Source organism: Cavia porcellus, unplaced genomic scaffold (genome assembly GCF_034190915.1).
Source record: "Cavia porcellus strain 051 isolate PalLab524CR breed Dunkin Hartley unplaced genomic scaffold, mCavPor4.1 scaffold_26, whole genome shotgun sequence".
Taxonomy (NCBI): Eukaryota; Metazoa; Chordata; class Mammalia; order Rodentia; family Caviidae; genus Cavia; species Cavia porcellus.
Genome location: NW_026947509.1, coordinates 18848033 through 18875200, shown reverse-complemented (window position 1 = coordinate 18875200; position 27168 = coordinate 18848033). Strand labels below are relative to the sequence as shown.

Genomic DNA, 27168 nt, shown 5'->3' with positions numbered 1-27168 from the left:
AGAAGCTGTCCTTGTGCACCCACTGCAGAACCACAAGCAAAGGAAGGAGTTGTCAGTCTTCCAAAGCCATTTAGGATAGTGTGGTCTGTGATGCAGCAATAGAAAAGAAGGAAAAGAGAATGGAAATCAAATGGTGGTGGAACATCAATGGAATACTATTTAAGCACAAAAAAGGAAAAGTATTAATAAATATAGTAAAGCTGATGACATCAAAGATCTTATGCTTAGCAAAAGCAACTGGAAACAGAGTACATGTTTTCATTTCTTTCAGGTTGTAGAACAAACAGAACTGAGTAGTGGTTGCATTTGGGTACAACTGTTAAGAGTGGCCACAGACAGCACCTTGGTGGGCTGAGTCAGTCTGTCGTGACAGTGCGAGGGACAAAAATGCATTCATCTGTCAAACTGTTCAGCAACATTTATGCACTTTAATGGATGTAAACTTAATTTAAGACTGAAAAAATAGGGGTGGGGATGTAGCTCAGTGGTAGAGCACTTGGCTAGCATGTGCTAGCCAGTCTGATCTTCAGCACGGTAAAGAAAAATTTTAAAAAAATATATCAAATGGAACCATATTGCACATGAAGATACAGATCCCACAAGGAGGACAGTATTGATTAACTACTAAACCTGCGTGAATACCACATAAAAGCTCACTCTTCTATTTACTTTTTAATGGCCTACAATCAAAATTTTAAAACAAAAAAGCACTTATTTTTGTCAAAAATGGGTTAATTGTAAAGCAATGAGATATTTACCTTATATGATTACTAGTCAGGCTCTGAAAATACCAAATGATATGTTTCCAGGACGTTTTGAGTCGGGCAGTATTGTTTAAATAGATGAATAAACATAGCATGAATTAGGATAGCCAAAGTATAACACTTGCTGCAATGTATAAATGTTTTTAAAATGTTTTATTTTATATTTTTATTTATATTTTAAGTAGCTTATATATTTTTCACTATTTATCTAGTAGTTGTTGTCCATTCATCTAAATTTGTGGGACATTTAAGTGGTAGAAACTGATTCCAAAAACAAAAACACAAGAACAAAAAGAAAAAAATCCCTAGCAAGAGGAACAACAGTAACCAACTATAATGTTAACTATGCTGCTTTTTACAGTGCAGAGAGGATTTTCACATATCAGTTTATTTAAAATATCTTTTATTATTATTTCAGTGCTGGGATTTGAAGCCTTGTGTATGCTTGGCAAGCAACTTACCACTGAGCTATAACCTCAGCCTCTTCAAGTTATTTTAGAATACTTCTGTTTAACAAGTAGCAGTGTTGGACATATGTAAAACTATCTTCCTGTTGAATTTAATATTCTCAATGATTTTTAAAATATTCATCTCTAGTGCATGTATTGGTGAAATTACATACTATGGGCACATAACAAATCCTATCTATTTAGACTACTAACTAATTTGAACTTCAATGAAACCAGAATTCGTATTATTGGCTCAGATTTCTCTGAGCTTTGGACTTGCATAAGCAACCACTCTTGGCAGTCTTCTCTGGGAGGTCCGCACACGTGTCCCCAACAGAGGCAGCTCTTCCTCCTGAGAGGCTTTTAGCCACGGCAGCATCTTCAGGCCCACCACCCAAGCTAGTGACCACCTTCCCAGACTTCTCCCTCTACGTAATCCTGCACCTCTAGCCCATCGCTGAGGCCTGCTCAGCTTCCTGAGTGTCTCCTTGTCCACGTTCCCTCTGCGGCTACCCTTGGGGCAGCGTTCACATTTCCGTCCTCCATGATGGGCACACCTCATACAGTCCTACTCCTAGCTCCCAGCTGCTGCGACAGTTCTCAACAAAATGAAAATCGCTTCCTATTACTGTCCAGCTTATGTCTTGAGGAATCCTCCACTGCCTCTTGATAAATGTGTAACTCTCAGCAGGGAAAACAAAGCTCTCTCTGTTCTGTTCTTTGATGATTGTTATAGCATTCTGTTTCTTCTCGCTATCCTAAGCCATGATGCGTGACTGAGACACTCATGAGGATGTGGCTGCCTCTTGTCTGCATGCCTGTATTCAAACACTGCCTCTTTCTCCCAAATGCCCTGAAAAAGGTGTACTCTTTTAACTTCACTCTTGCATTAATCCTTGTTAAATGCTCATGCTCTTGCCCCAGAAAAGGAGCAACCCCTTTGCATCTGTGGACTCTTGGCACCTTACCAGTCTGACACTAAAGTGTTGTTTTTTTTTTTTTTTTGGTCTTATTTTGCTTCAGATTTTCTCTCTTCTAGACTATAAGCGTCACTTGGGAAAAATCTGAATCTTACATTTGTATTCCTAAGCCAAACACAGTCTTAACTTATATCAGATACTTAAAAATCATTTACTAAATGAACTGAAGCCCAAGAAAAAATGGTTTTAATATTCTGCTTCCAAAAGCGAAGGAAATAAGAAAAAACTGATATCTTAAAATTGATAACAAAAATCTGATATAAAACTGATGGCATAGATTCAGATTACAAAATGGCTAAAATCCTCTAGAAAGTAAAGTGACTTCCACAAAGTTTACACACACACACACACACACACACACACACACACTCCACAGGTTTAGTTTGAAATGTATCACTCATAAAACAAAAAAAATCTATATTAATAATAAAGAATCTGAGTGCTGTCATTAATTTTTCCAAAATGTCTCCAGTGAAGTTTAACATACTATTTTTGCTGCTTTCAAAGTCTCGCTATCTATATGGCATGTGATGTGTAACTATACCCAAGTAACAGAATGTGAAATTATTCTGGGTGCTTAAAAGTCATTTGTATTGTACAGTTTAAAAGCAACTGTATCCAAACATTATCTTGTGACTAAAGATTCTCAAAATAATACAGGGTGAAAAAAAACTGAGCTTAAGAGTTTGTTTATAACTAAAATTGACACATTATAATGATTTTGTGTTTAAAAAATAAAGAAAAAGTGGTATAAAATATACAGTTGTAAAGAAGCCCTTACCATGTCCCTAGGGAGTAAAAGCTCTGATTTCATAGGGTTAAGGATGTCATATAGTTCAGAAGGATATAGGGAATGGGAAGCCTGGAAAATAAGATTTTCTGAAGGTGGTAGAGCGACGGTTGATTTTATTAAGGTATGTTACTGTGTCCCTTTAGCACATGAAGTGGCAGTAATAAAAATAATGTGTCCTTCCATGAAAATCATGAAAAGATGAAATAAAGCTACATAAAACATTAAGTGCTAGATAACTTGCTCCAGTCAATCCACTTAATTAAAAGTCATAACTGTGCTGGGGGTGGTGGTATGTGCCTATGATTCTAATAACCAAGGGGCTGAGGCACCAGAATCGCAAGTTTGAGGCCAGCCTTCTCTACATAGTAAGTTCAAGACCTCAACTACATTGCAAGACCCTGTCTCAAAAAAAAATTATGATTCTATGTTATTTAAATTGTATTTCCAGATGAGAAAACAGGCCCAGGTGATTAAAACCTTCCAGAAACTTCTGGCTCAACTTCAATATATTAAAATATTGGATTCAAATTCTTTAAAAAATCCTATTTTTCTTGATTTGGAAGTTATATGACAAACATAAATAATATATGGGTCACAGGAGCCTCAGCAGAATTTTAAAAATATTTGAATTAAATGAAAAGGAAAAAATACAACATCAGAATTAGTAGAGTCCAGTGTATCCAGTGCTTAGAGGGTAATTTACAGCTTGCAATGCATATAATAGAAAAGAAGATGTAAAATAAAATACCTTAGAAAACTAGAGAAAGAATAATTTAAGTCTAAAGCAAACAGAAGAGAAAGTTAGAGCTGAAATAAATGAAACTGAAAACATGAAATCAATGGGGAAAATTGCCAAAACTATAAAATTTTTCTCTGAAATTAGCAATAAAATTAGCAAAATCCTAGTTAGGCTAACAGGGCAAGGGGGACACAGATTATTAAAAGGACAGTAATAGAATAGTGTGAACAGTGCTCACTTTGGCAGCACATATACTAAAATTGGAATGATACAGAGATTAGCATGGCCCCTGCGCAAGGATGACGTGCAAATTCATGAAGCGTTCCATATTTTTCAATACTATTATTCACTGTTCAGAGTGATATTAGTCTAGTCTCTTATGTTCAGTTTCAGCATATATAAAGATAAAGATAGCTACTTCAAAGAGAATGAGAGACATTATGGTAGTCATTATTGACTTCCCCAAAATCAGATCTTGAAGACCTAAAAAGCCTTCATCATCTTGTAATGATTTAATTAGTTCTATAATGTTCAGTATATATTCAATGTGTGTGAAGATGGGGACAACTATTTGGAAGAAAACTAGAGACAATGAAATAGACAGTGAATATCTCCAGTGGACTTGCTGAGAATTCTGTGTTTCTTTAAATTGTTTCCTTATGAACTGTTTTGTTCTGTTTTGACATGTTTAATCTTACCCTCTTTAAGATAAAAAACAAGTGTGTAGGACTGATAACCATATTACTAAGTTTTTGCTGGATCATTGAGCAGAACTGTTTGCAGTGTCACTATTTGAATATCACTTTGTATGGTTTAATTTTGTAACTTGAGCAACTATTTCTAAGATGACAATATGTAACTTAAAAAAAAAAGAATAGTGTGAATAGCTCTTTGTTCACAGGTTTGGTAACTTGGACGAAATGGATCCATCCCTTTAAGGACACAATTTATCAAAACAATTTATCAAAAAGTAGATAATGTGAATAGGTCTGTATTTTAAAAATACATAGTTAATAACCTCCAAAAAAGAAGCAACAGGCCCAGATGGTTTTATGGATAGATTTTTACCAAACATTTTAAAGAAAGAAACCATTTCTCTACAAATTCTTCCACACAAGCCAGACATAGAAGGAAAACTTAATTTTTTCTATGAGACCCAATAACCAAAACTAGATATGATTTGACAAAGGAAGAAACTATAGACTAATACTTCTCATGAATATAGATGTAAAAACCCTCAAAAATATGAGCAGTCCAACAATGTATATGAATCACTTGTCCTGATCAAATGAGATTTATTCTAGGTAGGTAAGTCTAGATCAAGAGCAGAAAAATTTATCAATGTTACCCACCAAAAGTCTAAAGAAAGGAGCCACATGATCCCCATCAATTGATGTAGAAAAAGCTTTTGACAAAAGTCACCATTAATAACTAAAACCTCTTGGCAAACTTATTTTGTTTGGAAAATTATGAAACAAATTCAACAAAGCATAATGATTTTAAAAAATGGGAAGATATTTTGTGTTCCTGGAAGACTCAATGCTAAAGGATCTTGATTCTTGACTGATTTTTCAGTTCAACACAATCTCAACCAAGATTGCAAGAAACTATTTTGTGAGTATTGACAGTCTGGTTCTCAAGTTTATATAGAAAAAGTAAAACATTCAGGGTAGTTAGGACACCATGAAGTACAGAGAGCTCTCAGAGAATCCATCATTGAGATTGACTGTAAGACTACCACTGTTGAAGGGCACAGTGCTGTTCAAGGCGAGGGAGCAGGTGCACAGATCACCAAAAAAACAGAGCCCAGGCAGAGACTGCATGGCGCTCTCGGCTCCTCTTCTGCCAAGAGCAAAGAGAATTAAATGGGGAAAGACCATTTTAACAAGTGAATGAAGCTGGGATGACTATGCATCCATCCACAATAAGTATACCAGTACAGACCTGCACCTTCTAAAAAGTTTACTCACAATGGTGGATAGATATGAACATAAAATGCAAAAAATAGAAAACTTCTAAAAGAAAATAGATGAGCATGGGTTTGGTGATTTTTTGATCCAATATCAAAAGTACAACCCATGAAAGAAAAGAACTGGGTTAGTTGAATTTAATAAAATTAACACTTTCATTCTGTGAAAAATATTAAGAGAATGGAAAGACACACAACTGGCTAGGAGAAAACTGTAGCTGATAAAAGACCTAAGTCCAAAATATACAGAGCTCCTAACAGTAAACTGTAAGACTAATAAAGTGGGCAAACATCTGAACAGATTTCTCACCACTGAAAATGTGCTCATGGAAACTAGTTATCGCATCTGGTAGAGCTGCAGATTACAATAGCAGTTGAGAGACCCCTCCAAACCCATCAGATTGGCTAACATCTAAAAACCTGACAAAACTGGTTGCTGGCATGGGTACAAATCAACAGGAGCCTTCAGTCATTGCTGCAGGAAGGCGAAAGGCTGCATACACTTTGGAAGTTTGGCAGTTTCTTCACACAGTGATGCAATTGCTTAACCACAATTTCTCAGACATGTTCCCATTATGAAGTGACACATGACCGTAATTTGTCCCCATTTATTTGGCACTTAGGTACACAGAAGCAGTTAGTGTATTATACAATTCATTATAAAGCACTAACCAAAGTAGTTTACATATTTTACTGAGTCCTTTTCAGTTGGGAATGACTTTATTTTCAAACGGGAAACATTATGGAATATTTTGATAATCTATGGAAAGGAAAAAGTTGACTTAAATATTATTTTGCATACCTGAGATAAAGTAGTTTCAAACAACTTGCAATTAAAACCTAATCCTAAATACATGTATAGTAACATATTATGAGGAATAACTACCTAAATTGCTCTTACAACAACAGAATGTGATAACTTACTGATTTGCTAATGAGAATGCAGACATGCCTATTTTCCACTGGAATTTATATCAACTGTAATTCTTGGAAAGACAATAAGCCTTGACCTGGATACAATTTTTTTCAAACTACTAAATAACTAATAAATTATCTCTAGTTGAGATGGTGCTTACAATTCAGAAAACTTTTTGTGGACATTTCTAAGCAAGTCTGTTATTTTCCCTTTTGTCAGAAATGATTTCATAATGGAAGCACAAAAGGTTTGATAGGGGCTAACAAATTACTGGAAAAAGAAACAAACTACTTAAATTGCAGTTGGAGATGATATTCTGAATCCATTTTTGCTTTTAAAAGGCTCTGATTAATTTATGGAACTAAAGATTCAAAAATAATCAGAGACAAGATAAAGTAGCAACTTTAATTTTTGTCAGTGTTAGAGCACCAAATGTTTACATTCTTTTTCATATGCAAAACAACACTTGTTAAGTTGGTTATTATTAATCTTTCTTGCTGAAAATGAAATGGACAAGGTAATGAAATATGAAAAGTACCTACAATCAAGGTCTTTGGGAAACACTTATCTAATAAAAAAGAATTAGAAATCAACCAAATAAAAGTCTATTGTTTGGCATACGCCTACAATCTCAGCACTTGGGAGGCTGAGGCAAGAGAATCACTGGGAGTTTGAGGCCAGCCTGGGCTGCACGGTGAGACCCTGCTTCAAACAAACACACAAGCACAAAAATAAACATAGTGTGATACTACTATGAATAATGACAAATCTACATGAAATGAAAGAGCAAGCTGTGTCACAGGGCATCTGTGTGTCTATTCCTGATAAAGACACTGAGACTATTTTAAAGCTACTTAGCTTTATTCTTTTTGTTTAAAAATATTATTGTGTGGAGTCTATTTTTTTTCAAGGTCAGATATGACTTAAAAAGATCTAAACATTTTGATAGCAATATTTTAGAGCACTTTCTAAATGAGATTCTTTTAAAACCTAAGATCTTAATAACACTACATATATCCTTTGATATTTGTTTATGTAATTGATCTTGGTTTATTTTGTAAAACACTCAAATGACACTTACTTGTCAGGGATGAGAATTAGAGCTGTTTTTATGTATTATCATCAGAGATGTCAGATGTTTACCCATTCCACTTGAGTATTAAAATGAACACAAAGGTGAAGAAAAGTATTTTTAACTCACACAAAATTTATTCACTGGAAAATTAAACAGCCATTAAAATCTCCTTAGAATAGTAGTTTTAACATTTTTACATTGTGTACACAGAGGTCAGCAATTTCTTTCTGTAATACAATTATACAAAAGGAAAAAGGCACCGAGACAATCGGTGTACAGATCATAGAAAAGTAGTTATGAGAATAAAATGCAACACAGAGCACAATTTCAATTACATGAAAACAATCAGATATATGCTCACTCCATAAAATGGACTGCTTCACAAACTCATGTTTATATTTTTGACCAAATAGGCAAATTAATATGTGACAATAACACAACACTGTTGATAACCACGCAGACACGCATATGTGTTAGGAAGGTCCATTAATGGTTGAGGATCACTAGCAAATGTGTCAGAGACAGTTCCGGATCAAAGCAATAAACTTCAACAGGTTGTGTGATAGAATTTTGCTCACAGAGCATTTAAACTTCATCGCACTGTTATATCCATTATTACAAAAATAAGTAGGAAAGCTCTGTAGAAACTATACTATTAAGGAAGCTTCTGGCCTCAGAAAAATGAAAGAAAGAGGAAGGAAAGGGAAAGTATAGGAGAGAAGGGAGAAAAGACAGAATAAGGAAATGCTGAATAAAAGATTCCACTAATTGAGTTTTTCCCATAAAAATTACATTATTTTGAGAAATAAAGCACAATGCAAGAATATTGAGCAGTAATGAGCCTCTTGAGTTTTAGAAAAATAATAGATTGCAACATTTACAAGACTCTTAAAATTCTATAACTATTCTTCAAGACTAATGTGACTGAAAAGTAATACATATATACTTTCTTATTTCAAAATTCTAGCAAAAACTAGCCAAAATTTGGCTGTCCTTTTATGTCAGCTTTAAAGATTCCTCAAAACTATTGCCACTATATTATGTTCATCACAAAACAAAGGTTATTTTAATAAATTATGCAAAAATACAGTAATTCAAAAATGCAAGTTACTACTGGAATTTTTCTCTTGGTAAACTTAAAGTTATGTTTGTGATATGAAAATGCTTTTGGGAGTATCACCATTAATTTCTAGCTGTGCTTCAAATAATTGTTCAAATATACTTAAAGCCAATTTATGTACCAATGCTCTCCTGGTCTCTCCTCAAACACTGACATTCTTCCAAAAAAGACTGCCCAAAATAGACATCTACTCTCCAAACAAACTCACCTAGGACTTTATGATATTTCTATTTTTTGAAATTTCCTGGTTAAAGAAGCATGTAAAACCGGAAAAATTAAGGTTTTAAAACCCTTCTCACAAAATGTAACCTAGAGAATGTCCTAGCTAGGGAGGGCTGGGGTGGGAAGATCAAAGGAAGACAAGAGGACACAATGGCCACAGCTCCTTTGTCCAAGCGAGGGCCAGTGTGTCTCCAGTGGAAGTCACGCAGGTACTGAGGGCCACCCCAGCAGCAGGGCTCGCAAGCCCATGCCGCAGTCAGGGGTCCTTCTTCTGCTGGACTTGTCCATTCCTGCTCCTGCGGGTTCCCAAGAGGAATGAGGATGAATACTTTGAGGGATAGCTGAGGCGCTACTGACAATGCTACCAACTGGAAGGGCATGTGCACTTATTAACTGACCAACAAGAGATCTTTTCAGAGGGCTACAGACACCTCCCTTCAAGCACATGGGAGTGGCAAAGAGAAACAGCAACTCTTGGAGATAAGGGAAAACTTCTATATTGTTATTAAACAAAAGTCATATTTAACTGTGTAATTTATGAAAATAAGAGTGACATCTGAAAATGTTTAAAGTTGATAAATCATAATACATCATTTTAGAAAATTTTTTCAGTGAATAATGGAATATTATGTGTTATATACTTAGTATTCTTTTAAACACCATTGGCATATGAAAGATCACATGTTAAATAAATCAACAGAAAACTGTTAAGGCTTTTCTTTTTAAAAGTAGTCTTAAATATTTAAAACACAAACTCAAATACTAGGAAGAACTGAACAAGGCTTACTCACAATCAGAATAACACAACCAGAGCTTGAAGAAGGGCCCTAAAATAAGACAGTGTGAGATACCATCAACCTCATAATGAAATCTCATCAAACATCATGCACAGCTATTGCCACAGCAGGGACTTTGTTCTCATGGTTATTTAGACATCTGGATGTACTAAGAGGTTGAAATTCTGTAATAAAATTATGCTTGCTTTTAGTTAGATCATCAGTTTCTTTCTTTGCTCCAGTCTATGCAATATTTAAGATAAGTGCACCACGATGACCACTATCACAGAATGCACCATGAGCTTTCGTGGGCTGGAGGCTGCTCTTGCTGTGGTCTCTGAAGTGTCCAGTCAACCATCCCCTCTCTGACCCATGTGATTAAGAAGGAAGAGTCAGAGGATCACTCTTCTCTAGGTACACACTGCTGGTGTCTAGTGTGAATGTGTAAGAATAAGGAAAAATGGGAGGTAAGAGCAAACACACACGCACTAAGGGGAGATGCATACCAGTCTAAGGAGAAGAAAACACTCATCTTTAAAATCAATCCATTTACCCAGCCTGTCAAACTCTTATCACTTATTAATCAAACTATGATTGGACCAAGCACTGACTGATACATCAGCAGTCACAAAACAGTCTAATTCCACAGCAGTATTACCTCAGAAGCACAGATAAACTCACTTTTCAGTATTTCACAGATCTTTGTGTGTGTGTGTGTTGGGGGGGAGAGCTTTCCAAACGTGATGCAGTGTTTTGTCAGGGGTGGAACTATGACCCACTTGAGATGAGGGGGAACAGAAACTCAGAGGAACAAATCCACAGTCTTCACTTGCAGAGAAAGTGAAACTCCTATAACCAAGCTGCTATTTGAAAGAAAGGACTATACAGAAGAACACCCAGCAAAGACACAGAGACCAGAGCAAAAGAGGCAGAACTACGCTGCTCCCAAGGAAGAATCCAGGGCCACAGCTGGACTACTGGTGTGAGACAAAGAAGCCTGCTCAGGAGGAAAAGGAGAAGAAAGAAGGCTTGCTTTATCCCGCATCAAACCTCGGCACCTACCAAGGCAGTGACTGCCACGTGCCGTGCGTAAAGGTCGGTCTAATTTTACCTAGAATCATTACAGAGAACACAACTTAGAAAGTCCCTCAGACTCAGCCTTCTATCTAGCACTGTAAAGACAATCTAGTGGGAAATGTTTGAATGGAAAAATGTTCAGAAATCATAAAACCCACAATATATTTATTATATCAAGAAACATTTTAAAAAGGTACCTTGAATGTAAATGAATAGGAACTCTTAATTTTTCCACTAAATTTCTTTTAAAAGAAGCGCAAGAAAATGATCAGTATCACTAACCTTAGTCTTAATTCTTTTATCACTAACACACTTAAAATCTTAACTTGTGAGTATCAAAACATTACTATCAATGATTCTATGTACTAAACTGTGCTAGCTCATCTCAGACAAGATTTCCTGGGCAGGGAGCTTTAAAAAATTCTGGATTCTTGGCCTTTCTTTCAGACCAAATAGAATCTTTGCAGATTCTATAATGAAGGACTCAAAATAAGTTTTGAACTTACCCTTTTTTGGGAACTACTATATTGTATTTTATCCTGGAGTTCGATGGGAGTCTAACCCATATTCATTAGTTAAGTCCCAACCCAGGTGTTATTTTCTCCAGGAAGATTTTTCTGCACTCCATGTCATACTTTTCTAATGAACCCATCAGTGCCCCATGCACACCTGTCTTAACATCTCGTTCACGTTACAGTGCAGTCACACCACTCTGAGTCTCCTCACTGCCTCAGAGCATAAGGGCCAAGACTTCATCCAGTTCAGCCTCTCCACATCTGCAATCTTTATAATACCTTAGTCTGCACATGGTGCATACGTGGTGTTCCTAACACATACAAGTATGTGTTAAATGAAGGGAAAATAAACCTAGGCATAAAACAAGGCTCATACACAGTGGAACTTACACAACAGCATTACAGCTTTCTTCCATAAAGAATTTAGCTTAGTATTATGTGCTTACTGTGAGCAGATACAGAGAACAGGATGACGCATTTACTGCTGCACAGGGGAAGAGTTTTTTTATGTAACAAACCTGGCTGCAATTCCTGCCGAATCTTAGTGAACCCTAACAGAAGAAATGTGAGCTTCAGAGAGCACAGAGGAAGGCCAGTCTCCTTCCGCACCCCCAACTGCGTGCAATGTGGCCCCGGAGAGACAGGTGTCCACTCTGCAGGCCAGAGATGGCCAGCTACAATTAAAATACCTTGTGTTTGCAAAAATTGTAAAAAAAAAAAAAAAAGCAGAACAAATTGATTAATATGCTTTCAGAATGTAAATATACTCCAATAGGGTGTGAATAACCTCTAAATCTTTACTCTCAGAATGTAAGTATATCTGAAGGTTGAATTACCTTCAAATCTTTAAAAATAAAAATCATTACAATATATGATGCAAAAGTACTATTTGTGTTCTGAGAAGAAGAATTTTCGCTGGGGAGATAACTCAGTGGCACAAGCACCTGCCTGGCAAGCACGAAAATCTCATCTTGCTTTTTCTCTCTGACATTCAGTATAACTGTTTTTTTGTTTTGTTTTTTGTTTTTTGGTTAGTACCAGGGATCGAACTCACAACCACTTGCTTACAAAGCAGGCGCTTATGCCACTGAGCAAAATCCCCTGCATGTTATAACTGATATACTACCCTTGTTATGCATTTTGAAGGGCATAGTTAATGTTTTAATATTTGTTTTAGAAAATGCTTTGCAGCACGCTCAAACTTGTGCTCAAAAATAAATTTGGTTCATGATGATACTGACGACTAGTTCCACAGGTGAACTACGGCCAGTAACTGGAAAGAAAATAAAAAGGGAAACTTGTGACTAACAACTGTCAATGTGAATTTCCCTATAAACTGTACAGTCTATGTAGGTAAATAGTAACTTTATGCAAACAGACTTATATTTGTATTCATATCTGAACAGGAACCTTAAAAACATTTGTTGGCCATTACTGTTCTCTTCTAAGATTTATATTTCGAAAAGCTCACCTATTTTTCAGTTCATCTGAAATGACTTCATTGTGGTTCATTTGGTCTCCCCACCTACCTTCATTTGGAGGACACTCTTCATTCTATTCTCTCTGCCCCCACTGGTGCTGGATTCCACGAAGCGAAGTCAATGATTTAACATCTGCATAAGCTGGATAATGCTGTCCTTCTAGGCCAGAGGTTATAATGTGTAGATTAATCAGGGTAGTTTAGATATTTTTCATTGGCTTCTCTTTTTTAAGTCGTGGTCCAATTTGATATTTTTTCTCAGTAAATACACTACTGAGAATTCACTGAATGCATAGTAAGATAACATGCAAATGGATCTCTAACAAAATGTGGATGTTAATTGAGGACAAGATTAGAGAAGCAAACTTCTGCAAGGTAGGATAATATTACATTAAAAACTTCCTTACTGATTTGAAATTCACTCTGTTCCTCAGGCAGTAATGAACACCTCATGCTGCAGTTCATTTAGGAGGGTCCAATTTCAGGCCTCCACTAATGCCAGCAGGCTGCCATATCTGGATCATCTCATTCGATTATAAAACTGAGTGGACTTTAGCAGAACAATAAGAAAAGGAGCTGTTTTTCTCAAGTTTCTGAGTCAATACCTGCTACCAGTGGGCCTCTATTTAGCAGAAGTACTGAGATATAAGGTTTTGCCTTTAAGCCTTCATGTGAATTCAAGCACACAAAAACACCAGCATTGTCTTCTACTAGATTAAGGAGAGTGGAGCAGTCTCCTGAACCTTATTTAATCTTTTTCTAAAGATTAAAAAAAAGATGATTTTTTTTTTTGGTATAGATTACTCTAAGTTGTTTCAACCCACAGGAGGAAAAGAAAATGTGCATTTTGCTGTGTATGGAGGAAAATGGAAGCAAATAGCACCCAAAACCAAATATAAAATCTTGTTATCGGGCTAGGGACTTAGTGCAGAGGCATAAGCACCTGCCTGGCAAACGTGAGGACAGAGTTCAATCCCTGGTACTCCCCCAAAATAATAATAATACCTAGTTATCATATGATAGGAGAAACATGATCCATAAACTTGACAAATGTTTTTCTACTTAGTTACCTGAAAAGCCTTTATATATCCCTGTCATATACACAGACATGGATATACATGTTGTGTGTAAAACACAACTACTCATATGACAACAGACACACACACAGCATTTATAATCTTGGAGGACTTTAGGGTTGGGAGTAAGGAGGATGTTTCCTGAAATTTTTTTAAACAGTTGATTTTTTTTAGGGTATGTAAGATTTCATACTTACATCAGATGAACCCCTAAGGATATACCAAATCACACACACAATTCTAGGCATAGTCTGAGAAAGGCAGATTTAACAACAATAGTTAAGTCTTTTTCTCACTAATGGTGAAAGCACCAACCTGGTCTTAATAATGTACTTGATTAAGTTTTGTTACAGCTACAAATAAGACTGGTAATTCTTTTGGTTAGGAAGATACTAGCTGTTAGCAACAGAGAGTGTTGTTTTAAAGACAGGAAAAAAAAAAAAACTGTATCATGAAGTGCCTAAATCCAATTTCCCAGTAAAATCTATGACCCCTTTTATACTTAAGTGAGGTATTTTATCATTCAATTCATGTTTTCTGTAAGCCAACTCATTAATAAAAAAAAAAAACTAGAAAAACCTCATTGATAAAACAATGAAGGATAAATTTTTCCCTTTAATGCAATTATGGAGCATACATTCTTAAGGTTCATGATACCCATTTGCATTTTTCCTTATAACTGATGTGTATGAAGACACAGAACTGTCTTTTGTTAAAGTAAATAGGAGTTAATTAGTTTTGTTAAACTAATATAGGAGTTAATGGTCTTTCTGGATTCTTTTAAGGCCTTTAAGTATAGCCAAGCTGAAGTAATAATATCTATGCTTGGTTTTGTTATTATGACAATAACAAGTTCTAGCTTGCAACAATATATAGTACTTAAATGGGACTAGGAAAAATGATACATTACTTTTTAGTAATTGGTAAGTAGTGCATTTTTGTCTAGTGTAACTAGAAATGCAAAAAAGAAAATGCTTTCGTACATATAAAACACTATTTAATAAAGTATTTGCATAAAATTATATAATAGTTAAGAAGCAAAATTAAAAAGAAAATAGCTTATAATATTCCTGATTAATTAGTTCCTAAATATAAAAATAACAAATGAAAGTGCCTTGCCATTAAAAAAATTGTACATTATACAATTGCATACGTTAGAGAAACTAAAGATCTTGTGACACTGTTCTGAGGAACCTTTACATTTATAAAAATCGAAGGCCTAATTTTGCAAATACAACTTCCAAGCTGTATGAGCAAATCTCACACACATGAAAGGCACAGGATGACATCACGTTAAAGAACGTTATTTGTAAAGTTCATAAAATCTAGTCACAAATCACTAGAAACGTCATAAGGAATCTCAAAACTGCTACTAACTTGATTTTGGGGCTCAAACTGAGAGCCGGAGAGTCTTAACAATCACAATATAAATTCTTCAATTCAGTGAAAATTTAGAGACAGAAGAGCTTCTTAATTTGGATTATGCAGTGTTGATTACTACTCAGATCAGATACAGGTTGTTTAACTTTAATTGTTTTCAATTTTCAACAGTTTATCTACTGTATTTTCCAGTTTGTTAAAAAAATTTTCCATATTACTACAATTGTAAAGAGTCAATCATGGAAGAAATCCTAAATCAAAGTACTTCTCTACTGGCTTCCTACGTTGGAATCCAAATACACAGAAAGTGCTTTCAACAGAAAGTTCCATAGGTCTACAGTACCTGGTCAAAAGGTTTGCAAGGGACCAGGACTTGACAGGTTTCTTTGGAAAAAAGCAGAAGCAAAGGAAGAAATAAACTTTAAAAAAACTCTTAAAAATTCATTTATGAAAATGGTGTTTGCTTCCACTGAGATTTAGTGCTATGGAAAAGAACTGAGGCACAATGAAACTGAGGGTACAGAACGAATTAATCAGAAATAAAAACTATTTTCAATGTAATCAAAACCCTCTACCATCAGATAGCATGGCTATCTCCTTTCCATTATAAACACCAGGGACCTGCCAGTCAAAATATGTTCATGGACACTATGAAAAGTGATATTAAATTAGTTTTATAACTAAAATCACATAAGCTCCCACGAAATTGCTGGCGTAAAAGTAACTTCAAATCAAAAGTGTGTTATTAAATCTCTGGAGGACAGTTAGTTTAACAACAATAATGTACTGTTTCCCAGCTGGTCAGATAAACTCTACCACACCCAGACCATTGATTCACATCAGTAGTTGATTCCAATTTAAAGGGTTTGGTAGAATGTTGGATTTGACTCTTCAAAGAACAAACTCTTCTAGTGGTGACCAGGTGAACACAGCAGTGCTGTAACTGCCCACAGTGCTGCCTGGGGGGACCAGCCATCAGGACTCCAGCAGCGCATGCCATCTGCAGACTTGCTGTCCTTTAGACTCCTTCATTTCAGTCCAGTGACTGAGTTCCTCTTCCCCAGAACTGTTCAGACCTAGAGAGATCCAGCCTATCATCTCTTTTCTTTTCATGCTGCGTTTGTTATATACGGACAGGATAAGCGTCACATCAGACAGCTGGAAAAGAGCCACTTGGAATACGAAAGTTTCCTTATACACTGGATTCGGCTGTCCTCTGCGGATGGATGTCTTGCATTTGGACATCTCTTGACCCATTGAATTCAGCAGTGTTAACTTAACATACGTATCTAAAGGGGAAAAAAACCAATATATTGCAAATATCATTTGAAACAAACTCAAAATAATTTTCTCATAGTAAGTGCTGAGAATATTAAATATTTACACTTATAAGGATATGGTATGTACAATATATAATGGAAATTTAACTAATTCCATTTTGATGTACATGCTTATAAAATGTGACAAGTATAGAGAATGTAAAGTAGGCCAAAAATATTTTGGGAGTAATAATATCTTACCCTCACTATTTCTCTGTGATAGAACTTAAAGGTACACCTCAAAGCCCTTCCTCCCGTCCGCCCCGCCCCCAGCACCCCCCACGACCTCCCTTGCCATCACCATCCCCTTAGCTCTACCAGCAGGACATCATAGCATTCATAAACACTTAGCAAGCTCAGTTAGCCACAACACTGGGAAGCATTCCACTGTGTTTTCAGAGAGTAAGAGTAAACAAACAAATAGAAATGAAGGCAAATGGTAAAGAGGAGAAGAGAGAGACAAGAATGCAAAGATGACATCAAAACAGCTTAGGATGAAATGTCAAAAAAATCTCTGCATGGATGTGGTTTTTAAATATATTTTTAAAACATTTAAGGGCTAAAATGAAGCCAAATGCATTAAGGGTTCAAAGTTTAGCAAACCAAGTAAAACTTTCTCCTGGTTTCATGCAAGAGTACATTTAATGTGCTTTTTGGGGTAGTTCAAATAAACACTATAGGGTTTCTTTTAGGCACAATTTAATGTGAATTTTTAAGTATGATATCTTAACTAGTTTTATGAGTTAGAAAAGAAATTGATGTGATGTTTATAGAATATAAAGTGAAACAACATTTCATTGACATATTGTGGGAGATAAATTCTTTCTTTACAAGATTGTGCTTTCGAGTTCTTAAACAGACTCATGCAAATGATATTCAGCATGTTGATCCATCATGTGTATTTTATATTGAGATTTCAATTAATTTTAAAGACCACTGCCATGTTTTCATAAAATATTTGTTGTATAAATCAAAATACAAATGGAAAAATAAAAATTTTATTTCAAAAAGTTTTGCTTACTTTATAGATACTCTGAATACCATCATCCATAATCAGAGATAAATTCTTAGTTAGTTTTATTTAAGGTACCACAGATAATAAATGTGCATTTTTTCAGAAACCAACATGGTGGACAGCTTCACTGCTGGCAAGTTTTAGGGTATTTTGTTTTTGCATGAAAAGACAACATCCAATTAGCCTCTACAGGAACTCACCTCGGATTATATAAACCTGTCCACCTATCAAGTGTTTTAGACAACAGAACAGTCCATCTGACAACAGGGGGTGGAAAGCAGTAAAAGAAATAATGACCAGATGTCAATCGTTGGGTGAAAGAGGGTCAAAGGTCAGAATTAAAGAGGAAACACTGTTCACTGGAGTGGAAAAACACAGAACTTTAGCATTTTAATTCAGATAGAGGGTTGAACAAAGGATTGTTGGGTAAATTTCATGAAAGGAAAAATTTTAAGTCATTGTGTAATCCTTAAAAATTACACTGTTTTAAAGGGGGACATCTTTATAATGAAACCCACTTGGTCTAAAGCACATTGAACATAGAATCACGCAAATTATCAGATATAAAAGGCTGAATAAAAGTTATTATCAGATCACTATTCTACTAAGTTTTAAGTTCACCCATGCAACATTTAATATTTCAAATAGCTTTATTACTCCCAATGTAATATATTAAGTTATGCAAAAGAAAATACAACTATCACAATTTTGCTCTTTAATGTTGCTATCATTTCTTTGGATAAAACTGGGATTATTCCATTTATAATATATTCAAAGCTTAGAACCTAGATATATATAAAGGGCCACAATCTTATGTAACATACACAATTTAGAACAGACTAATGGAATTTTTTTATATTTTACTATATAAATAGTGTACTTTCATATAATCATTTTAAAAATTGACTTACTAGTTATTTTCTGGTTATCATTATTAATCAGTCTTATACTGAAGACCTAATTGTAAAATAATTACAACTGCTGTAACTCAATCTCACAGGGAGACTGACTCTGTACCTGGACGATAATCTTTCCTAAATTATATGCCACCCAGCCCTGCTCTTGTTCCTTTTCAATTCTGATTCCGATTTCTTTATCTATATGAGTATCATTTTATTCTGTTACTCTTTAACACTACCAATAAAGCACTTGCCCCCCCCCCCCCCCAATCACTAAACTGTTAGCTAAGGCACAAGTAGCAAAAGATAGCTTCTGGCTCAGGGTGACCTCAAAGTGGTGTTTTATCTGGTACAATTCTCAACATCTTTGCATCAGGCGTCTTAGGCTGGAAAGGCACTCCTGCTGTGGCTGGTACCTCAGCATGGTTACCTCCAGTTTCAACTCTTTCTCATACAGGTTATCTCTAAGGCTATTTTCAGGATGTACGAGTGAAAATAATCAAGTCCCACTTCCTAGTTTGTTTATCTAAGAATGGCTTCTTTACTCCTACTGCATTCCTTTTTGGAAATGAAAAAATACATGATTTTTTTCTGTCTTCTACGCATCTTTGTCAGATCTGAGTCTGATAACGCTGTGCAAGACATGACCTTAGCTTTGAGACTGAGATCATTCGCCTATGAGCCGAAATATGAAATATGACTTTAGCCTTCAGATTTTTATTTCAGGAGTAGGTGCATTCTATGATACATACAAGAAGCAAGCTTCCCAGCATTACTTGGTATAAACCAAACATATTTTTATGACTTTTCACCTCCACCGAATAATAAATTTTTATGACATTTAGAAGCAAAGTCCACTTAATTTAAGGGTAGACAGTGTTTCCTCTCCTTTAGTAGCTGCTTGATTCCTGGAGTGAAAGAGTACATTAAGCAAGTCTGTGTGAATCTGTTAAGGTAGTACTATCATTCAAGATTTCTTTTCGCATTTTTAGATCAGGGCATTAACAGTTGTAATTTCACAGAGGTACAGAGATGTTGCTGTCTTCCCCGTTTACTGCTTACAGATATCAACAGTTTTAGAGCTACTGGTGGTAATTTCTCTGTTCCATGACCTGCTCTGCCATCTGAACCAGGAACACACTGAGGAGATGGCAAAACAACAGAAGGGGGCACACAGGCTGCTGCCGCAGACACACAGCAACCAGCAAGCTCTTGCTTCTTGTCTTCCCTTTATTTCATGGAAAAAAGGACTGCTGACAGTACTAATTTATGAACTGATTTTTAAAATCTTTATCTTTTTGTAGCGTTGGGGATCAAACCAGGGTCTCATGCACACTAAGCACGTACCCTCTTACTGAACTTTACCCCAAAGAGCCTAAATTTTTAAAAGAGAAAAAAATGTGAAGAAACAATTTCTTCTTAAATTGTTAAAGGAGATAAAGAAGTAAATATATTAGTTCATAGTACTGCATGCAGACAGAAAACAACACAGTTAACAGTAATAGCTCCACATATTTCTCTTCATGTTTGTGATTATTACTTACTTAAAAAAACCTTTTTCTGGCATTAAAAGATAATAACTATGATAGCACTAATTTATTCTACAAACACTATAAAAATTAAAATTCCTGTCACCATACAATTAATATTTTGAATTTCAAATTTTTCTACTTCCCAAAAGACTGGAAATAGAAAACATGAAACAGATTAGCTGATGATTCACCATTTGAATTTGACTGGTTAAGACTACAATGACAGGACTGAAACCCCTAATGCTGAAAGTCCCTGTAAGTATAAAAAGCATCTGAATTAAAACACGTTTGCACTCACTGGGTGGTCTATTTGCTGCCAGGTTTTTGAAGTGGCTGCCTTTTATCACTTCTGCTGATAATCTTCCTGTAGTGGCGTTGTAAAGCAGGCCAACGAGAATCTCCGGAACCGAGCCATGTTCCAGAGATTGACAAGAGGACATGCTCTCGGTGCAGGACATCTCTGATGCGCTCACTTGGGAGTCACAGCCCTGCAAACCAAAAATGCAATTTTCATAGTATTGTGCAAAAACAGACATATTAAGAGATACTTAAAGCTGTGTGCACTGGAATAAAGTAAACCATGATGAAGATATCTTGTAATCCAGGCTCTCCAAATACCAGATAAATACCATCCGCAGATAGTTTAGTCTCTGGCTATACCTTCCTTGAAAAGGAGCCAGAGAAGTAACAGAAGATGACAATTCTCATAAATTCTTGAATATTCATATGCAAACCAGGAAGATAAATTTCTTAAACTAGACATTAATGAACTCTTTTCTGAATGTAAAAAATTGTTCTCTAAAGAGTCATCAACCTTAAAAAAACTGATGCCACTTCTGATCCAATTACATATCTTCCTTCACTGTGCGATTAAAGACAAAGATAGGTACACTCTCAGCAAGTGGACAAAACTAACTATTGTTTATAAGCCAATATCAAAAGTGCAGAAATGCAGAAAATTTAGGGTGATAAAATTTACCATGCATATAATAACCACAACAAAAACAATGTAGCTACACTAGTATCAGTCAAAGTAGGCTTTAAGGCAATGGCTGTTACTAGAAATAAAGAAGCACAATTAATTATTCAATGTGCTAGGGAGATAACATAATTCCAAATATACACGCATTTCATACCATGAGCTCAAAAGATAGAAAGCAAAAATTGCCATAACTTCAAAGAGAAAAAAAGAAAACCATCATCAGTAGGGGCATTAGCAGACTTCTCTTAGGAACTGACGAATGATCTGACACAGTAAGTAAATTGACCTAATGGTGGCATACAGGATACCACAACCAGCAACTACAGAACATATAATGTCCTGAACACACAGGAGAACTTTTATAAAAACAAAGCAAATAACAATTTCAAAAGATTATAATGATTCATAATGTTTTTTTGTCAGCTAGAAATCCAAACTGTTTTCTAGAGAAGAATAAAATCCCTATATATCTGAGTGTTAATAGTCTTCTCAATAACCCATAGGTAACCATGTGATAACAAAAATAAGATATTTAAAAACACTAATAAATTGGGTAAATTTCAAAAACAGTCTTATTCAGAAAAAAGAGAAAAGAGAGAAGGTGAGAGAGAAAGAGGAGAAGAGAGGAGGGGAGAGGAGGGAGAAGGAGAGGGGAAGAGAAGGAAGGAAAGGGAAAACAGGGAAGGAGAGGGGAGGGGAGGGGAGGGGAAGGGAGGGAAGGGAAGGGAAGGGAGGGGAGGGGAGGGGAGGGGAGGGGAGGGGAGGGGAGGGGAGGGGAAGGGAGGGAAGGGAAGGGAAGGGAGGGGAGGGGAGGGGAGGGGAGGGGAGGGAAGGGAAGGGAAGGGAAGGGAAGGGAAGGGAAGGGAAGGGAAGAAGGCACAAATAACAAGAACCAAGAATGAAAACTGAGATATCCACACATTCCATGGATGATGAATGGATAAGAGGTTTGTACGAATGACTTTTTTCCAGTAAATCTGAAATTCAGATGAGAAGGGCATATTCCTCGAAGACTACAGCCAACAAAGGGACACTAGAAGAAATAAAATATCTGAACATTCTTCTTATGAATATCTGAACATTATGAATATCTGAACATTCTTATATGAAGAAACTGAATTTGTAATTTAAAATCCTCCCAAAAGAAACACATAAAACAAAAATAAAAAATGTTAGCTCAAATGGCTTTACTAATGAATTCTAAATAATTTTGCTAGTCTTTTGCAAATTCTTCTAGATAGTAAAGAGCTCCTCCATTTCCTTTAAGAATCTAGCAAAATTTTCACACTGAAGTTTAACAGGACATTATAAAAAAGGAAATGACAGGCTTTTCTCATTTATAAACCTAGATTTAAAAATGTGAAATTAAACTCTTAGCAAACTAAATCCAGCAACGTGCACCATCATACTTAATAGAAAAAATTTTAATGTTTCTTCTTTGATACAACTACCTATTTTGGCTGCTGGTCAACCTGTAATAGAAATTCTAACCTGTGAAAGTCCTAGTCTTATGAAAGGCAATAAAATGAAATTTTAAAAAACCTGCTGCAAGATAAAACAGGCAAAACTCTTAACATCACAGGCATAGGCAAAGACTTTGTAAACAGATATAGTTCCAAGAATCAACAAATGGGATCATATCAAATTATAAAGATTCTGCATAGCAGAAGAAACAACAAACAGAATGAATATAATCTACAGAATGGGAACATTTTTTTGCCAAATAGTCCTAAAACAGAGGACTAATATCTAGACTATAGAGAACTCAAAAAAATTTAAACTCCCCAAAATAAAAGATCCAACAAAAAAATGGGCAAGTGAAATGATTACATTTCATAGAAGAGAAGTACAAATGGCCGATCAAAACATGAAGAAATGCCTGACATCACTGGCCATTAGAGGAATGTACATTAAGACAATGCTGAAATTCCATCTTAACCCAGAAAGAATGGCTACATCAAGAAATCAAATAATAAAAATGCTAGCAAAATTGTGGGTAAAAAAGAAAAGTCTATACTGTTGATAGGAATGTAAACTAGTATAACTACTGTGGAAATCAGCATTGAATTTCCTCAAAAATTAAAATAGAAATTTCATTTTACTCAGCTATTCCCCTTCTAGGTATCTTCCCAAAAGAGTTAAAGAAATCATATGATAGTGATATGTGCATATCCATGTTAATAACAGCACTGATTACAATAGCAAAATCTTGGAAGCAACCAGTATATCCATCAACAGATGACTGGTTAAAGAAAATGTGGTATTCACATACAATAAAGTATTACTGTGTGGTAAGGAAAGATAAACTTGATGGGTGCATCTTGAGCCCTAAACATTAAGTAAAATAAATATTACATGATTTCTCTTATACGAGAAACTCAAATTATAAATAAAGAAAAAATAGAAGAGATAATAGAAAGTAGGGAGGTAGAACTTTCTCAAATGGGAAGGGTGTCAAGAGATGAGAGGACAGGGAAGGGGATGAAAAAGGAACTAAGATGTTCTGTGTACATGCCCCAACTCATTACAAGGAATGTGAGTATTATGCCCTTGAAACATGCACTAATACAAAAAATTACAAAAAGTACCATAATTTGGAAGGGAAACAGACAAAACTATCCTTATATCCAGCTTATATAAGTACATATACAATCTAAACAAGTCTACAGAATTACAGCTCACCACAAAAGTAAAAATTTTCAGTCTGCATATTATTACATATTGACAACAATTTGAAAATAAAACTATAAATAGAAATTATAACATAAAAATATATAAAATATTTGGGAATGAATGAGACAAATAACATGTAAGGCCTCTATACATAAAACAATGGCCATTACTAAGAGAAACTGAACAGTGCTATCTAGATAAATTATGTTAATGCATTAGAAGGCTCATTTTTAAAAAAACATTTTCTCCATATTGATCTATAAATGAAATGCAATTCTAATAAGAATTTCAATATCTGTCTCTGCCTTTGCTTGACTTTGTTAGTAATCAGGGAAATGGACATTAAAACCAGGAGGTAACACAACAAACAGATGGGCTAAGTATGGGGAGGACAGAGATGGAAATGATCATATCGCTCTGGTGGGAGTGTAAAGGATTCTACTTTTAAAAATGTTAAAAATACACCCTATGGTGTGGCAATTCCACTCACTCCTACATACATCCCATCAGAAATATGTACCATACTTATCAAGAGATATGAAAGAATTTTCAGACCAGTATCACTTATACTGGATCCAGACAGTAGAATGCACAGCCTGTGGAGAGTTCATATAATGGTGTAAGATATGGAAATGAAAAACACTTTAACATTTACAAATATACCTCAGTGAGAAATGTTGGGCCCAAAAGGATACTTAGCAATAAAATTGCACTTCTATAAATTTCAAAAACCAAACCCATAACAAAAACAACTAGTTACTAAACTGTAGTGCCGCAGTGGCAGGACAGGTGGTGGAATGATGGGGAAAGCAAGAAAATGATCATTGTGAAGGTTAAAAACAATTGTGATCAACTTGAGGGGTGAAGAGAGGAAGAACAGGGATTGGAAATGTTACAGTGGAGGTCTAGGGGTAAACTTGCTTGATTTTAATTTTATTTCTTAATATGGATGGTGGTTTAATAAATGGGTAGTACCATCTGTTTTTTACACTCTTCTAAAATATGTTAGGTTTCACAAGAAAAAATGTTTAAGAAAAATACAGTGTATTGTACAACGATACTACATGCACAGCAAAATAAAATGAAGCATTTTCTTTGAAGATATGAAAAGGTATTTACTCTCTGGCTTTAAAAGACAGAAAAAAGTGTGTGTGAATGTGTGTGTGTGTGTGTATGTGTGTAATAGTAATGTGTAAGAGTGTAATACTAATATGCTGTAATACTATTCCCTATAACAATGTAATTTAAAAATTAAAAAAGTTTTACATAAATTTTCACGCTTACATCTACTACCAGCTATGGAGATAATGAAGAAGAATTCACTGGACTTCAGAAGGATAAAATCTATTTTCAAAGCTAACTTTAAATCAGAGGTGAAAACCAAAAAGACTATATATTTTATGTTTCTAAATTAGTAATGCAAGGAAGACATAGTTTGATATGATTTCATGATGTTTGGAGAAAAAGACATAATTTAGGAAGTTTCAGTTCAGATATATCATCACTTTCGAGAACAGTGTCAAAAATGTGCTTAAACACATTTGGTGCGCTGTTACATTAGGCTATTATTCCAGCAGCATCTGTGGGAACGCTGTGAAATATGCTTTTCATAGCACAGTGTTTTCCATGCCGACTGGATGTGCCCCTAACAGCTGTCCATCAGCACGGGCCACAGCGTCACTTTGAAACAACAACACAATGCCCAAAGAAAGTGCTGTGAAAGACCTTGCTCTGCTGGCTGTATAAATTCTCATTTTCAAGCCCAACAACAAAGCAGAAGCACAAAGATCTGTGGTGATCACATCCTATTTTAGGAAGTCCTGCTGAAATATACTGTAGAGGCATTTAGATAGGCAAACATATTCTGCTCTGAGAGCTCCTTTTGAATTTCTGCCTTAGACAAAGTGCTGTGGCAGAGCTCCTTATGGAGATGGGTGAAGTGGTGGCCACTTCAGGAGACCACTAGACACAACAAAAACAGGACAGAATCATCAGACAAGCAGGCTTGGGGCAAAGGGTCAGATGGAAGTGCACTCCTTGCAAGGCTGGGCTGCTGCTCATAGCGGGTGTCATCTGGGGCTGAATGGCTTCCAGGGAGGGTGTTCTGTTAGCCCCCAGAAATCGCAAGAGGAGGACACACCCAGAGGCCATTTCAGGAGGGAGGGAAAACCACCCATTGCTCCAGATCTTGACCCCTCTTCCCTGAGGATCCAGGGAGAAGAGCCAGTCTGTGTGTCCAGGGACAAAAACCCTATGGAGATCTGGGTAAAGGGCAATGCTAAGCACAGCAGTACATGGATGCATTAAATTTCAGAGTGGTGTTGGACACTCCTCTGCCTAAAATAGCAAACTTTTTTGGCATACTTTGTTATGAGTGACAGAACATCTAGCTTGAAGTGACTTAAGCAGCACAGCGGAATGCAAGCTTATACCACATAACAGTTTATTCGGAGTGAGCGTCAGGCACTCTGACCTATGTCTCAACTTGTGTCACTAGGAACCATTTCCACTTTATCCATTTCTGAGATTTGTTCCCCAAAGTTTTCTCCATGGTAAGGCAGAGGCTTCCTTCTCAGTTGCTAGACAGTTTCCAGCAGCTCTGAGTATTATGAGAAAGAAGACAGTACCCTGACTGCTCAAACCCAAGCCCTAGAATTGCCTAGTTAGGGCCAATGAGATGTAATTCTAGGGCTCTGGAATTAAGTTGGTGTACCATTTGTGCCTCTATGTCACGCAGGGCTTTAACCCCAAAGTCACAGTTACTAGGGTGGTAACCCCACCTAGCCACTAGCATTTAGAGGTAGGCCTTTGGGATATGATCAGATGAGGTCATTAGGGTGGAGCTCCCAGGATTGAGTCCTGGGGCTTTATGAGGACTGAGAAACCCCGCAGACACAGAGCTACACACACGTCTCTGCTGTGGAGTGCAACCAAGGGGGATACCTGCAGAGTTTGGACCCCTGAGCCCCCAAACTGCGAGCTTAAGCCTCTTCTTTAGTCCTGCCATAAGGATTCCAATGTAAAGAAAAATGGAATAACACAGTCTGCTTCATCAGAGATACGAGACCTGGTTGGTCCCCCTGTGAAACCTGGATACCGAGGCCACTAGAAAAAGCTACAGATGCTAGGCATAAAAAATAGTCATTGGCTCCAATTTTCTCCATATTGATGAGCTGGTGACAATACTGTGGTTGGCCACTCATGACCCATTTCCAGCTCTTTTCTGGGTTTGGTGTGGCCCTTGGCCATGAAAGAGGAAAAGGTGTGTCAGTGAAAGGGGACGCCCCTCACTTCCAGGGCACAGCTCTGACATGCAGGTTGTGTAAAGAAGCGTTAATATAAATGTATAATCACTTGTCCTTCCATAAGTCCCACACAATTAACACTGAAAACTTAATATGATAAAAAAGGCTGAAA

The 27168-nt window shown here is 36.1% G+C and overlaps 1 protein-coding gene and 1 non-coding gene across 10 annotated transcripts in view; one reads left to right on the top strand and one right to left on the bottom strand.

Moving 5' to 3' along the window:
* The first annotated feature begins 3955 nt into the window (after positions 1-3955).
* LOC111758186 (U6 spliceosomal RNA) lies at positions 3956-4059 on the top strand. Its single transcript, XR_002792410.1, has one exon. It is a non-coding gene; the product is annotated as a U6 spliceosomal RNA (small nuclear RNA).
* Positions 4060-7797: 3738 nt separating this feature from the next.
* Positions 7798-27168, bottom strand: part of Syt14 (synaptotagmin 14) — a 244020-nt gene continuing 224649 nt past the window's right edge. For 7 of the 9 annotated variants that reach the window (XM_063236812.1, XM_063236811.1, XM_063236816.1 and 4 more), the window contains 3 exons: positions 20395-20584; positions 17866-17922; positions 7798-16620 (listed from right to left, as the gene is read on the bottom strand). In XM_063236812.1, the coding sequence (XP_063092882.1) occupies positions 16307-16620; positions 17866-17922; positions 20395-20584 (561 nt within the window). In that variant the 3' untranslated portion in view covers positions 7798-16306. The remainder of the gene's footprint in view (positions 16621-17865; positions 17923-20394; positions 20585-27168) is intronic. The other 2 variants (XM_063236813.1, XM_063236819.1) reach the window with 1 other exon arrangement.